General features: G+C 41.8%; 1 protein-coding gene across 2 annotated transcripts in view; it reads left to right on the top strand.

The window, feature by feature from the left end:
- The first annotated feature begins 523 nt into the window (after positions 1–523).
- The window catches only part of BORCS5 (BLOC-1 related complex subunit 5), a 76,171-nt gene continuing 61,482 nt past the window's right edge, over positions 524–15,212 (top strand). Inside the window, exons 1-2 of one of the 2 annotated variants that reach the window (XM_028143945.2) lie at positions 524–577; positions 2,453–2,596. In XM_028143945.2, coding sequence (XP_027999746.1) covers position 577; positions 2,453–2,596 — 145 coding nt within the window. In that variant the 5' untranslated portion in view covers positions 524–576. The other variant, XM_008140419.3, reaches the window with a different exon arrangement.

The following is a 15,212-nucleotide window of genomic DNA, read 5'->3' as shown; positions in this document are numbered from 1 at the left end:
ATTCTGCATTACCTGTACTCCTTCCTCGCCTTTGCTTGTTTCAGAATGGCAGCTTGCCGATAATTGTCAAGGTCTCCTAGAAAGTGCCTAGACTGGAGCAGCATCCACTTCCCTTTGAAGATGCACACATTCCATTTTGTCTCATTCCCAGCTCCTTCTCTCACCATTTTGGGGATGGTCGTCCCCTGCCATATGCCCAGCTTTCAGAGCTGAAACAGGAGCTTTCCACCCAGACAATTGTGGACTCAGACCGTGAGTCTATCTCTCCTTATCTGGGAAATAAAGTTTAAACACACACACACACATCTATTCTATAACGTTCTAACGAGAGGGATAAAGTGTCGAATGTGTGAATGATGCTTAAAGGTGACGGGGTCAGTACAATATCCTTTTGGGGCGGGTCTGGTTTTCAGAGGGTCGGGCCCTTTAAGGGGGCGTCACCCTAGTTTCCTACGCGAATCGTCCCGCCCAGTCTGGGGCGGGAGGCGGCGGCCCTCTAACCCGGAACTGACGGCCGCGCGCCGCCGGCGCCGCCAATCGGCGTCCCGGAAGGAGCGAGCCTGCGGCGCGTGAGCGAGTGAGTGGCAGCGGCGCCGCCCGCAGGTGGCAGGCGCAGCTGAAGCCCGCCGTTCCCCGCCTCTCCCTCCTTGGAGTTCCTCCAGAGGAGGCGGGCGAGCTGCGTGCGGCCGCGTGCTCCTCTCTGCGCGTCCGTTCCCCAAATAGGGGCTCCCCACTCCCCACCGCCCGCGCCCCTCTACGTGGGCTGGGCACTCCATCCGCACACAGCGCCCCGCTGCGGCGCCCCGACTGGATGTAGCATCCCCATCCCGCTCCCGTCCTTGCCCGTCGCCCCGCAGCCGGAGCGGCGACCGCCTCCCCGCTGTTCGCTGCCGGCTGCTGCCTGCACCATGGGCAGTGAGCAGAGCTCGGAGGCCGAGAGCCGACCCAACGATCTGAACTCCTCAGGTCGGTGCCCTAACTTCCACCTTCCTCCACGCAGCCGTGTCGGCCTGCGGAGGGCGCTGCCTCCCAGCCTAGTGGGGTCTGGGACCGGCGGACACGAACGCACCGAAAGCCCTCACCATGCTTTTTTTTTTTTTTTTAAAGTCACCATCTGTCCTAGCCTTGAGTCCCCTGATGGAGTGCCCGTGTGTGACAGCAGCGAAGCCAGCGTGGGCGCCCATACCCATTATTTATTTTCGAAACAGCTGTGTCTCCGAGCCACAGCCTATTTAAAAGATGACCTAGTTAATTACTGGCTTTAGGACTCGGGACTGACACAGTGAGATTTGGTTCTCACAGTGGATGGATCGTAGACAGGACTGCTAAGAGCAGGTTCCTTCTTCAAAACGGGTCCCAGAGGTTCCTTTTCAGGAGGGATGTGTGACAGGTGTATAATCTTTTAACTCTTGGGTGCGTTAGGTAAATTACCAAGAGATTAAGAGGTATTTCTTAAAGAGAAAAAAAAAAAAGAGAGAGATTCTGGAAGAGTGAACGCCATGCCATACGAGACTCCAGCCTCTAGGTGGCAGGGCAGTTCTGTGGCATCCTTGGATCGACCTTTGAGAGCCTGACTGATGGATGAGCTTGCAAATCTGCCTTGTGGAGTGTAAAAGGTGTATTCTGGCCCCAGCCAGGAACATATTTGGGGAGAGGAAGATGTCTTGGACTAGTGAGTCCTTGATAGTTTGAATCACTTCCCTCCGAGTAGATTGCCTAGAGACCTGAAATTGACCTGCCTCTAAGCAGTCCTCCAAGTGTCTGAATTTTGCCTCAGCCTAGAAGGGACCTACTGATTATTTTTTTTTACCTTCTTGGACTAATCCCTGTAACTTTAAGGGTGAGGGGGCTGGTGCCTCAGGAATACACCCATTATCTAGGGTTGGGTATCAGGGTCTGTCCCCATCCCCCCATAATTAGGATCTGTACTTGGTTTGCTGTGATGGGTGGCTAGACAGCTCTGCAACCGCAGTGCCGCAGGGATGGGTCATGTATACCAACAACTTGTAGACCTCCAATTCCTTTCCTAACTCTTTTTCTACCCCTGTTGACTTTTGGCAAGTCACAGCCAAATTTTGTACCCTTATTTCCTCATTGGTAAAATAGGGACAGACATCAAGAAGATCAAAGAAATAAAAATTAAAAACATAATTTGCTCATTCATTTGTGTGCCAAATAATAAAATATTTTAAATTACAAAAACAATTTCATATATATATATATATATATATATATATATATTCTGTAATGTTTGAGTTATTTAAAACTATGATAGAAAATGGAGTTCCTCCATGATTCATTTCCCTTAGAGCCCCCACCGCAGGAAAAAATCCAGTTAGCATTTTTTTTTGGTATAAAAATATTATTTTTAATAACTACAGTGAAACAGCTTTGGTGAGACAGAGGTGGCTAATGAACATGCAACTCCTGAGCGGTGTAACTTTATTTTCAGTGACTCCTTCTCCAGCTAAGCACAGAGCCAAGATGGATGATATTGTGGTTGTAGCTCAGGGCTCCCAGGCCTCACGGAACGTCAGCAATGATCCTGATGTCATCAAGTTGCAAGAGATTCCAACCTTCCAACCTCTTTTGAAAGGTAAGGGCTTGCATTTTGACTTATCTGGACTTGCTGGAAAGGTTTGCATAGCCCCACTACTCTCCTCAGATATCTGTGTGCCTTATTCCTCTCCTTTAGGTCTTTCCTTAAATGGCATCTTCTCTGTGAAGCCTTCCTTGACTGCCCTATTTAGAATTGCAGCCCTTTTCCCTGCCTGTTTTTCTCTGTAGCACTTAATCATCATTGTCCTACTGCATTGTTTATTTGGTTACGGTCTCTATTTTTCTACTAGAATGTGTGATGGCATTGGTTCCAAGTGTTAAATCCTCAGCTCTTGGAATAGAGCCTGGTATAAAGTAGGGTCTGAATAAATAAATGAATGAATGAATGATGTTGGAGTTTAGTCCTTACCTGTTATATTTCCATGAATGGTCTGGACTATGGGTTGGCTAGTTCAGATCCATAGAGGAAATCTCCATGACCACTGATACACTTTTAATTAATTCTGGCAACCGTATTGTATGAGAGGAGAGTGTATATATTGAGGAGGGAGAGTGTATACAAACCATTAGCCTTCTTGATTAGTGTATATTGAGGTAGCTACCTTTTAATATGAGTTTTATTGTTTATTTAATAATTTCATATTTTTGTTAATTTTAAATTAGTAAATATATTAATTTATTTTGTTATTTTCATATCTCCATTAAGTACTGGTAATGATTTTCTGTTAATGGAGTGGGGTTTCTACTATAAGAATCTCTCTTTCTGTCTCCCTCTCCCCTAAAATATTAGGACGTATAAATGAACATGAGGTACTGGTTTATTAACCTGGTACAATGTACAGTAATAGAAATCATCTTACATTTATATATTTTAAAAGCCCCTGCCATACACATATCATTCCTTTAATTCTTATATCATTAAATATGTTTAAGTGATTTGTGCCAGATCCGATAGCTGCTGATAGATTGAACTTGAACCTTCATCACTGATGTCAAATTCTATACTAGTTACACTATCCCACACTATACTTAAAAAACAAAAATATAAAAACAAATGGTGCTTCATAGATGATCCATATATCAACTCATTCTTCCTAGCACTTCATCTGCTTTACTAATGTGGCAGTACAGGCTTTCAGTCTGTTCCCCACAGTCCTTAGAGTTAGACTTTGGTAAACTCTTCTGGCTCTTACATAAAATGACACATTACATCCTCTTACTAGTTTTCATAATTTTGAGGAATGATGTGATTCTCCAAAGAAGCCAACATTAATGAAATTTTCATCTCCACATATCCTTGTACAATAATATTAAAAGATATAACCTTTATCTTTAGAAACTTAGAGTGGGAACTGGTATTCTCCCAGCGATCGCCAGCTGGTGGTCCGCGGACCTCTGGTGGTCCGTGAGGTCTGAAAGGTTGGTGACTGCTGGTTTAAGGAAACCTTTCTGCTCTGTCCCTCTGGAAATGCATGCAGTAATTCTCACAGTCAGAATTTTCATGGCTGTTAACTGCGACCTTTCTCTATAAACTCTTTTAGTCCCTGGATGAGGCCTTATGTGACAAATTTTTGTCCCACTTTAGGGAAATACTAAAAACAAACAACAATAATTCCCCCAGAACTTTGAGATATACTTAATAATTTTCTGAGATTAATGTTTCTTTTTTTAAGTATTTGAAATAACTCATAATTTATGATAATAAATTGACTAGTAAGTGAAGCATCTAGGAAAAGGCTTGGTACTAAGGGAAGCTGACTTCAGATTTAAAATAATCTCTGGGGATCTGAAAGTGAATAGTTAATAAAGTGTAGTCAATGCAGTGCAGCTGGACTTGGTTGCACTGATGAACGAGGTTTTAAATGGGACTCAGCCACCAACTAGCTAGCTGTGTTGCTCTGGCTTTGTTTTTTTTGCCTCTGTGAACCTTGTCTATTGAGAACATTGAGGACAGTTTCAGAGAGAGGAGTAGCAGGTTGCAGTTGAGAGGTGATCTAGGATTTGGAAGGTAGAGAAGTCACTTGGTAAGAGTGGCATGAAAGTAGAAATGGCAACATGTGACAACGGCATTGAAGTTGATGCTCATGTTTCACTTGTGAAGTAAGTAGGAACATCCTGGGCAGTGGAAAAGGTAGGCAAAGGGGGGACAATTGGGTGGAAATAGTAAGTATAAATATAATAGTAGCTAATTCCCTCCCCCTCATGCCTCTGCATAATAGCTGCTTTTCATTTCCTTTCGTAGATTAAAACGTTGGTGCTCAAAGCTTAAATTCAGTGCCTAAAAGTCACATGGCTACAAGTGATAGCCCATCTTGCAATGGCATCGGGACATCAAGTGTGTAAAAATTTTGTACATAGGAAAAGACTCAGTTCTCAATTCTAGCAAAGCCCATTGTTCAAATCACTGGGCTGTACTAGGAAATAGAGGGATGGGTGTGAGGTTGTTTGGACTTTTAGGTGCAGCATGTGTTGAGGTGCCTCCTGCTTTGACATTGTTGTGTCTGGTAATTTAAAGCCCTGCCAGCTGTCAGCTGGGCGGCTGCAGGGGCCACTCAGCACTGTTGCCTTTATACTCTAATCTCTTTTTCCCTCTTTCCTGCTTTCAGGATGAGGCTATTTCTCAAAGTAGTAAAAGGGCCACACAGTGAGGGCTCTACCCCCCAGGTTTGATTTCAGAAAGCTTTTATTCAAGTTAATGACAGTTTATTCTTCCAAAACAATATATTCAAGTATTACACAGAGTTCACTATTGTTCCATAATGTCATATGATGTAATGCTGATGCTGGTGGGTGATCTGCAGAGGCAGTGGCCAGGCGAGTTTGGGGCTATTTGTATGACTGAGGTAATGTTTGCATTTTTAATAAGCAAGCAGATTCTTTCTTTGGTCTTTAACCCTTTTGGATAATTATACCAGAATATAATGTATGTTCCATACAGATGCCAAATATGTGTTCCTCTTTTTTTTTTTTTAAGTCAAAAGAATTTCTGTTTGTCATAGCAGTGTCTGACTTTACCAATTTATTTTGAAATGTAAAACATTTAGTAGAAAATTAAAATAAAAAAATTAGAAAGTAGCAATAAATGGTAATGACAGAACACAGTCAAAATGTAGATTTGGCCGAAACCGGTTTGGCTCAGTGGATAGAGCGTCGGCCTGCGGACTGAAGGGTCCCGGGTTCGATTCCGGTCGAGGGCATGTACCTTGGTTGTGGGCACATCCCCAGTGGGGGTTGTGCAGGAGGCAGCTGATCGATGTTTCTCTATCATCGATGTTTCTAACTCTCTATCCCTCTCTCTTCCTCTCTGTGAAAAATCAATAAAATATATTTAAAAAAAAATGTAGATTTGATGCAAAGTAGTTAGATTCCTAAAGATTAAACAAGCTCTATAGATTTCTTAAAATTTGACCACTCATATTTTTTAATGATTCCCATTATTTTATGTCATTTTATAGAAATGAAATATTCACAAGCTAAATGCAATATTGATGTTTTATATATACACATGTTAAATAATTATTCTGTTTACTCATGGTGATGAATTATATGCATGCATACACATACGCATTCACAGGCACATTCTTTGCAATTGACCTATCATTTTTGTTGTTGACCCTGGATACAGCGTATGATTGTCTTGCTGACTAAGGAAGAGGCTGTCCTTGTTACCAACAAGGAAGGTCAAACATACAGTGTAGATGCTTCAGTGACACCGAACAGCTTTGTTGGGAATTCTGTGTTTGGTTGTGAAGTCCATGGTGTATGTGAGGTAGGTTTTGACAGTTGAAAAGAGCGAGGGGCTTTTCTTGGGGGAGCAAAATCTCATGGAACAGCAGTGAAGGCTCTCAAATCACATGGGACGTTGAGAATTAGTGCTTGAGGTTGAAGCTGGGTGAGAATGACTCGATGGAGAAGGGAGATAAGGAGAACACGAGGGAGCTAGATGTTCAGTGACCAGTTTCTTCACATCTGTGTCACCTCCTTGGCTATTAGCCAGACAAATAGTATGATGGTAGAAAGTCTTTGCATTTATAAGACACCTGTGTTTCCCAGCAGTCAGATTTTATCTCTGCGTTGGAACATGGGGTGTTGAGAGTATGGATCTTAATCGGAGCACAGTCTTCTTTGAATGGCTTAAAGGCGACTCTAGGCCCAGGTTGATCCTAAGAGTATATTTACCCCCCAAACACCATATTAGAAAAGTTGATCACTTATTCCTGATTACCTTGTAATCAGTCTTGTATGTGTAATAGCTCTTCAGTTAACCTTTTTAACAAGGCTCTTGGAAACCCTAAGCGAAAGGTCCTTTAAACCGCTTGAGAAGGTGAAGCCATTTTGCAAGAGTAGCCTCACTCTTTCCCTCACTCCAATAAATCTCTGTGCCTGCATCCATTTTTGTTTCTTTGTATTAAATCTCAGAGAAGGTACCTATGCCTATCCCTAAAACTTAATGCTTCTTTATTTAACTTTTTCCTTCATTTGCTGGGACTTTGCTTCTGTACTTGTATCTAGCATCCAGCTTAGTGAACTTTAAGTATTTTGAAATATAGCCATCTAGATCAGCAATTTTCAACCGGCGTGCCGCAAAAAAATTTAAAACATGCAATACTTGACTATTTAGTCAGGGGCACTGACCTCTTTTCCTTTAGGAAAAAAATGACAACAGCCAACATATCAATAGCTGTCTAGTGTGAATGAATCAAAATTATACTTTTTTTTTTTTTTGTCAGATCGACAATGTATTTTTTGGTGTGCTACAGAATTTTAGTAATTAGTGTGTGATGAAAAAGGTTGAAAATCACTGGCCTAGATGATTCTAAGTCTATAACATTACCTTCAAGTTCTTGTCCATTTCTTCAACTATGAACTAGTCAATACAGCCAACCATTGTTACTTTAAATTCAGCATGTCCTGCCCTGATTGGTGTGGCTCAGTTGGTCGGAGCACCTTACCTTACACCGAAAAGTGGCGAGTTGGATTCCCTATCAGGGCACATACCCAGTTTGTGTCCTAGGGAGCATGATTGATGTTTCTGTCTGTCTGTCTGTCTGTCTCAAATCAATAATTTAAAAATTATATTTAAAAAGTCAGCATGCCCCATCTTCCATTTATGTATTCATTTATTTAATGAACATTTATAGAACCTTATTTTTATTAGGTGAATAAGACACATTCAGGTACACTTGAAAAGAATGTGTTCTACAATTGTAGGGTGTAGTGTTGTAAATCAAAGTGTGGTTGATGGCATTGTTTAAATCTTCTATTTTTTTAATTCTCTCACTAAAAGAGAGGTATTAAAATCTTAAGCTATGATTGTGAACTTGTTTATTCCTTTATTCTTTCTGTGCACTGGAAGTTTGTTATTCAGCACAAAGCCATTAATGATTATTATATTGACCCTTTTATCATTATGAAATGCCCTTCTAGCTATGGTCTTACTCCCTGTCTTGAAGTGCATTTTGTCTTATATTAATGTAGTCATTCCAGCTTTTTTACACTTGTTTGCTAGTATATCTTTTTCCATTCTTTTGTTTATTTTTAAGTCTATTTTTGTCTTGATATTTAAAGTGTATCTCATGTAGACAGTATATAATTGGGTTTTGCTTTTGTATCTAGTCTGACAGTCCACATTTATTTATTTATTTATTTGTTTATACTAGGGGCCCAGTGCACAAATTCGTGCACCTTGAAAGGAACAGTGGGACATGAGGCTCTGGTGGGCACAGGGGCGGGTCTCGGCCCATCCTCTGCGCCCCCACCTGGCCCCTCCCACCACAGTCCCAACCCCCTGTCTTCTAGCAACCCTGCTCCTGCCACTGCTCCCACGCGCTGACGGTGCCGGACCCACTCGTACCCGCTGACCGCTCAGAGCGATTGGGGCTGGCACCAGCACTGGGTACAAGTGAGGCCAGCGCTGTCAGCGGGTGCGAGCAGTGGCTGCTGCCCCAATCACCCCTCAGGAGCAGGGGGAGGTGGAGAAGCCCTCAGGGGCGATCAGGGCCAGCAGCCTCCGCTCATACCCGCTGACGGCACCGAGTGATCGGGACCAGCGCCGGATGCCGGCAGTGGGTGCGAGTGGCGGCTCTGGCGCCAGCAGCGGGTGCAAGCGGGGCCGTTGCCAGCAGTGGATGTGAGCAGCGGCTGCTGGCCCTAATTGCCCTTCAGGAGCAGGGGGAGGTGGAGAAGCCCTGAGGGGTAATTGGGGCCAGCAGCCGCCGCTCACACCCACTGACAGCACCGAGCGATCAGGGTCGGCACTGGGCACTGGCAGCAGGTGCGAGCGGCGGCTCCAGCGCCAGCAGCAGGTGCAAGTGGGGCTGGCCCCAGCAGCAGATGCGGGCGCCCAGTGGAACTGCAGTGCGCAGGAGCAAAGAATTTTCAGTAACCACCAGAGGCTCACCCCGGTGACAGCGACCGGCACCCTGCCTTGGTCTGGCACCCCTGCTGACCTGCTCCACCATCCCTCCGCAGCTGATGCCCACCATGTTCTGCGCTCTGCCGCCTGCTGCCAATGCCCACTATGTTCCGCACGCACCCCCTGGTAGTCAGCGCATGTAATAGCAACCGGTTGTTCGGTTGTTCCACCATTTGGTCTATTTGCATATTAGAGTTTTATATATATATATATATAGATTGATTTCAGTGAGGAAGAGAGAGAGAGAGAGACATCAGTGATGAGAGAGAATCATTGATTGGCTGCCTTCCACACACCCCCAACCGAGGATGGAGCCAGCATCCTGGACATGTGCCCTTGATTGAACCTGGTACCCTTCAGTCTGCAGGCCGATGCTCTATCCACTGAGCCAAACCAGCAAGGGCAGTCTGCCTTTTAATTGGTATATAAATTGATATGGTTGGATATAGATCTACCCTTTTGCTCTTCATTTTCTATTTGTGCTGCCTGCTTTTGGTTTCTCTCATGCTCCTTTCCTGACTTTTTTTGGATCAGTTAAATATTTTTTAGTATTTCATTTTAATTCTTCTATTAGCTTTCTTAGTTCATTTTTTAAAATCATATATCTTTTAAATAAATTAAGAGAAAAACATTGCATATTGAATGTTATGTTTACCTATATATTTACCATTTCTGGAATTCTTTTTTTTTTTAATATTTTTATTGATTTTTTACAGAGAGGAAGGGAGAGGGATAGAGAGCTAGAAACATCGGTGAGAGAGAAACATCGACCAGCTGCCTCCTGCACACCCCCCAACAGGGATGTGCCCGCAACCAATGTACATGCCCTTGACTGGAATCGATCCTGGGACCCTTCAGTCCGAAGGCCAACGCTCCATCCACTGAGCCAAACCGGTTTCGGCATTTCTGGAATTCTTAATCCCTTTCTGTAGGTTCAAATTTTCATTTGATGTCACTTATTTTTAATCTGAAGAACTTCTTATAGCATTTTGTGCAAGTGCAGGCCAGCTGAAAACAAATTCTTTTTATTTATCTGAAAATGTCAGCTTTTGCCCATTTTCATTATAAAGATTTTTTGTTTTTTAATTACCAAGCATTTGAGGAGATACTGTGATGCTGTGATATCTCATTATTCAACACACTTTTTTCCACTGGTTATAATATCCACTGATGTTTCTGGCTTGAATTAATTATACAGTGATGGTTGCCAAATAGTGGTTTTCTAATTTTATCATTCTTCTAAATTAACATTATTGGTTGGACTTTACTATAAGAAGGACTTTTCTCTCCTCCCCATTTATTTATTTAAGCCAAGGTGGAACAGTGAATTCCTATTTTATTCAGTGAGTTTTGTAATCTGTTACAATCATTATTTATTTTTAGTCTCAAAATGCTCCAAATTTAACTAGTCAGAGCACCATCAGTCTAGCTTCCTATGTTCATTTGACATTTCTCATTATTCTTCAAACATGTTTTCATATTATGGGACAATATAATATTCCAGACTTACCTTGTTATTCCCTGGACCCAGCCCCAGAATCTCCAGGAACCCTGGTTCTTTCAGTAGAGAGCCGGGCCTTCTCATTGCATTTAGCAAGGATACATATACATATACACACAGACGCGTACATGCACACACATTTGCACCTATATTTATTTCTATATTTACCTATCCATATTGAAAATGATGAGTTCCCACTAAGTGGTCTATGTTCTTTTATCAATAAATTTATAATTTTTATTAAATAGTTTTGCCATTATTTCTTCCAATATTTTTTTGTCATCATGCCTTTTTTTTTGTGGGACTTCAATTTCTGTTAGATCACTTGGTATTTTCTCACAGATGACTCACCTTTCAATTAAAAAGAAAACTTTTTTCATTCTGTCCTTACTTTGGATAATTTCTACTGCTATGTTTCCAGGCACAATGGTCTTTATTTCTGTTATGTCTATACTGCTCTTAATCCCATCCAATGTATTTTTAATTTCAGACAATTGTATTTTTCAGCTTTAGATATCCCTTCCCCGCCTTTAAAAAAGGTTTTCGTTTCTCTGCTTATTGTGCTTATGTTTTCCTCTTTGTAAGCAATAACATTTCCTGAAGGAGCTAGCTGGTTACTCCTGGAATATGACGATAAAGATAGATGTATATATTTCCTTTTATGGTCTGTTTTGTCAGTAGTTTCTGCTAAGTGACAACCTAGAAACATTCTAAGACTGAATAGTATAAAATTCTGTTAGTCATCTCCAGTTTTTCTACTTTTCCAAAACCACATATAAAAAATCTTTTTTGTTTTTTTTTTCTCTTTAATATATTTTATTGATTTTTTTACAGAGAGGAAGAGAGAGGGATAGAGAGCCAGAAACATCGATGAGAGAGAAACATCCACCAGCTGCCTCCTGCACACCCCCCACTGGGGATGTGCCCGCAACCAAGGCACATGCCCTTGACCGGAATCGAACCTGGGACCCTTGAGTCAGCAGGCTGATGCTCTATTCATTGAGCCAAACCGGTTTCGGCTAAAAATTCTGTTTTTAAACACACTAGCATTTGAGACTGAAATGTTTAGGAAATCTGAATTTTAAAGGTATTCCTAACATTTTTTAAAAATTCCATTCCCCTATACCCAAATTTTAACTGGCTATTGAACAGATTAATTTGATGCTAATTGTATAGTATTTGGAACTGGGCACAGGTCAAAGTCACATGCTCTTTTTAGAACCATGATGTTTCATGTATTCATTTAACCAGATTCATTGAATGCTTGCTGTTTGTTAGATATTGTTAGGCTTAGAGATACAAACACAAAAACCATTATTCCTTCTCATGAGGAGCTCACAGTCTAGTGAGAGAAACTACATATCTTGTTAACAGATAAATTGTGATTCAACATGATAATGCCTGTAAATAAAGTGTAACCCTTTAAGTAACCCTTTGGAGAACTTAAAGGACGGAACAGCTTATTCTGAGAGAGGCAGAACAACTTAGAAGAACTTATATTCGTTGTCTTTTTAGAAAATATGAGAGAATCATGTCTCCCTCATGCCCCCCACCAGGAACTGCGCCTGCAACTCGGGCATGTGTCCTGACCGGGAATTGAATCGTGACTTCCTGGTTCATGGGTTGACGGTCAACCACTGAGCCACACCCGCTGGGCTATATTCGTGATCTTGATAGTAATTAATTTCAAAACTTTATCATGCATAAGAAACCATCTGAGGAAACTTTTTAAAAATTCTGGTTATAGATCCCAACTCAGAGAGAGAGAGTCTGATTCAGTAGGTTCAGGTTTAAGGTAACTGTATATTAAACTAGCATTCTAGGTGATTCTGAAGTGGGTCTATGGATCACACTTTGGAAAACATTGAACTAGAACATGAATCTCTTACTTGAGATCACAGAGCTGTTAGATCATTTAACTAAATGATTTTAGATATTTTAAAAAGTGGTTATCAAAAGAGTATTTTCAATATGTTACTGGGTTTTTATTATTTTTGGGTAAACTCCAGTATTAAAACTGATTCATATTGATGCCTGTATGTTAAATTTTGGATTCATTGAGAATTCATTATTGAGGAAGAATTTTTTAGAAGTCATGGGTTTTCATAATGAGTGGATAAAAAAACTGTTACATTTATACAATGGAATGCTACTCTGCCATAAAAAGGAGGAAAATTTTACCCTTTGCAACAGCATGGATGGACCTGGATAACATTATGCTAAGTGAAATAAGCCAGTCAGAGAAAGACAAGCACCATATGATTTCACTCATGTGGAATTTAATGAACTGCCAAGCAAAATAGAGACAGACTCATAGATAGAGAGCAGGCAGATAGCTTTGGGAGGTGGGGAGGTGTTGGGGAGAGGTAGAGGGATTGAGCAAAAAATAAAAAATAAAAAAGAGAACTCATGTACATGGACAACAGTGTGGTGATTGCAGGGGTGAAGGAAGAGGGGTGAGGAGAGTTGATAGAGTGGATAAATGGTGATGGAAAAAATAAAATTGAAATTAAAAAATGTTTCTATCAAAATTCAGTTTCACAGAAAGCTAATGAAATGCAAAGTGACATTGTAAAGAATGAGTTTTGATATATAATTATTTGCCTCATAAGAGCTGATTAAAATCATTAACGAAAGTTTCTAAAGATTTATTATTATACTAGTGTATATCCAAAATTTCTTCATTTAATTTTTGAACGTGCTCATTTTTTTGGACAAAGAATCGCACGTTTAGATATATTTTTAATATTATCTATAGATATATTATTTCCAAAGGTAGCTTCAATAATAGATCCGTTACAAATCATTTCACAGGGGATTTAAATAATATCCATTCCTAAATGAAAACTGCTATCAAGTTTGCCATCTCCAAGTTTTACTAACCATTCACTATAAGCAGAACCCTCTGATCTCATATTTGTTTTAAGAGACAACTTTCTGAAACATCCCCAAACATTTCAGTACTTTAAACTCGTTTGTACTCTGGCTGATCGCATAGCATGCGGCACGATACTGAGACATTGTCGAAAATCTCCTCCGAGAAGGAGAACTTTCCCACCAAATGCAACATTCAAATTCATAATTTCTCTTAGTAATCTGTCTATGGCGTTTATAGCCTGACTGGATGCCATGGTGCATTCATCAATAATGAGAAGTTTGGCTTTTTTAATGGTTTTAGCAACTTCACTCTTTATATCGAGTCTAGAAATTGAAAGTTTCATTTAATGGAATTGGTCATTTATATTGGGAATGAAAGTTTCTTCCACCGAGAAGTAAATTTGCAGCAATTCCTGTAGACGCTGTGGGTAAAACAGTACCACCACGACCTCTAATACAATGTATTAAAACTTTATAAAGGTATGTTTTTCCACTACCACCTGGACCATCCAAGAAAAAGCATTTGGGGTGTACAGTTTGATCTTCGATGGCTGAAGTTATTCTTTCTACAACTAACCCCCACTAACCCCTTGCTGGTCCCTTAGCCTATGTCATTCTCACTCACCCTCTCACAATCCGGGACTTGAACCAGACCCCAGGCGCAGGTGCACGGAGAGGTGTCCTCCGCGGCGGCGGCCCTGCCCCCGCCCCCGCCGCGGACCCCCTGCACTTGAACCAGGCCTCCCTGGCCTTGATTTCTTACCTGTAAAGGGAATGGGAATTCAGTGGCTGTGAAGGTGCCTTCCAGCTCCAATGTTCTCTGGGGAGCAGCATCAGGACCGGAACTCAGATCGCCGCCACTGTTATTGGCAGAGCCTCCTCCTGCCTGATCTTCCACCTCTGGGCAAGTCCCAGCCAAGTCGTCCTCCACCCTATTCTTTCTACAATGCCAAAGTTCCCAGGACTAATCCCTCCTATGGCTGGCTTACCCAGACCACAGGCCTCCTGGCCAGGGCTCTGGCCAGAGCTCTGCCCTCTGCTCAGCCTCACCTCCCTGCTCATCCAAGATCGACTCCACCCCCACTAACCCTCTGCAGGTCCCTTAGCCTCTGTCATTCTCACTCACCCTCTCACAATCTGGGACTTGAACCAGACCCCCAGCACAGGCGCGCAGAGAGGCGGTTGCCTTATCCAGACCTTACCAACTGGCCAGGGCTTTGCCCTCTGCTCAAGTCCTCCACCCTATTCCCACCAAATGCAACTCACAATCCGGGACTTGAACCAGATCCCCGGCGCAGGCGTGCAGAGAGGCATCTGCCACAGCCCCGCCCCTGCTGTGGACCCCCTGCTGTTCGGCATTTAGGTCATGACAGCCCCTAGCTTTTTATATATTGGGATGTAAGCAAATTATGTAAACAACAATGCAGTTTTGAATTGCAAGATTGTTGGAGCAGGCATAATCACCATTGGGGATAGCTTTGTTCTTTATTCAGTCTTTCTAACTGAGAACTTTCTCTAACTTACAATTAAAATATTAGTATCTTTTGTTTCAGTAAATCTTATGTTATAGCAAGATTAATATGTACCAGCTACAAGATAAGAAAACAAATGATAAATCCTACTGAGAGGAGTTAACAGTTATATAGGCTAGTGGTTGGCAAACTGCGGCTCACAAGCCACGTGCGGCTCTTTGGCCCCTTGAGTGTGGCTCTTCCACAAAATACCACGTACCCTAATTAAGTTAATAACAATGTACTTACCTATATAGTTTAAGTTTAAAAAATTTGGCTCTCAAAAGAAATTTCAATCGTTATACTGTTGATATTTGGCTCTGTTGACTAATGAGTTTGCCGACCACTG

Source organism: Eptesicus fuscus, chromosome 7, assembly GCF_027574615.1.
Source record: "Eptesicus fuscus isolate TK198812 chromosome 7, DD_ASM_mEF_20220401, whole genome shotgun sequence".
NCBI classification, from domain to species: Eukaryota; Metazoa; Chordata; class Mammalia; order Chiroptera; family Vespertilionidae; genus Eptesicus; species Eptesicus fuscus.
This window is presented reverse-complemented; position numbering and strand designations above follow the sequence as displayed.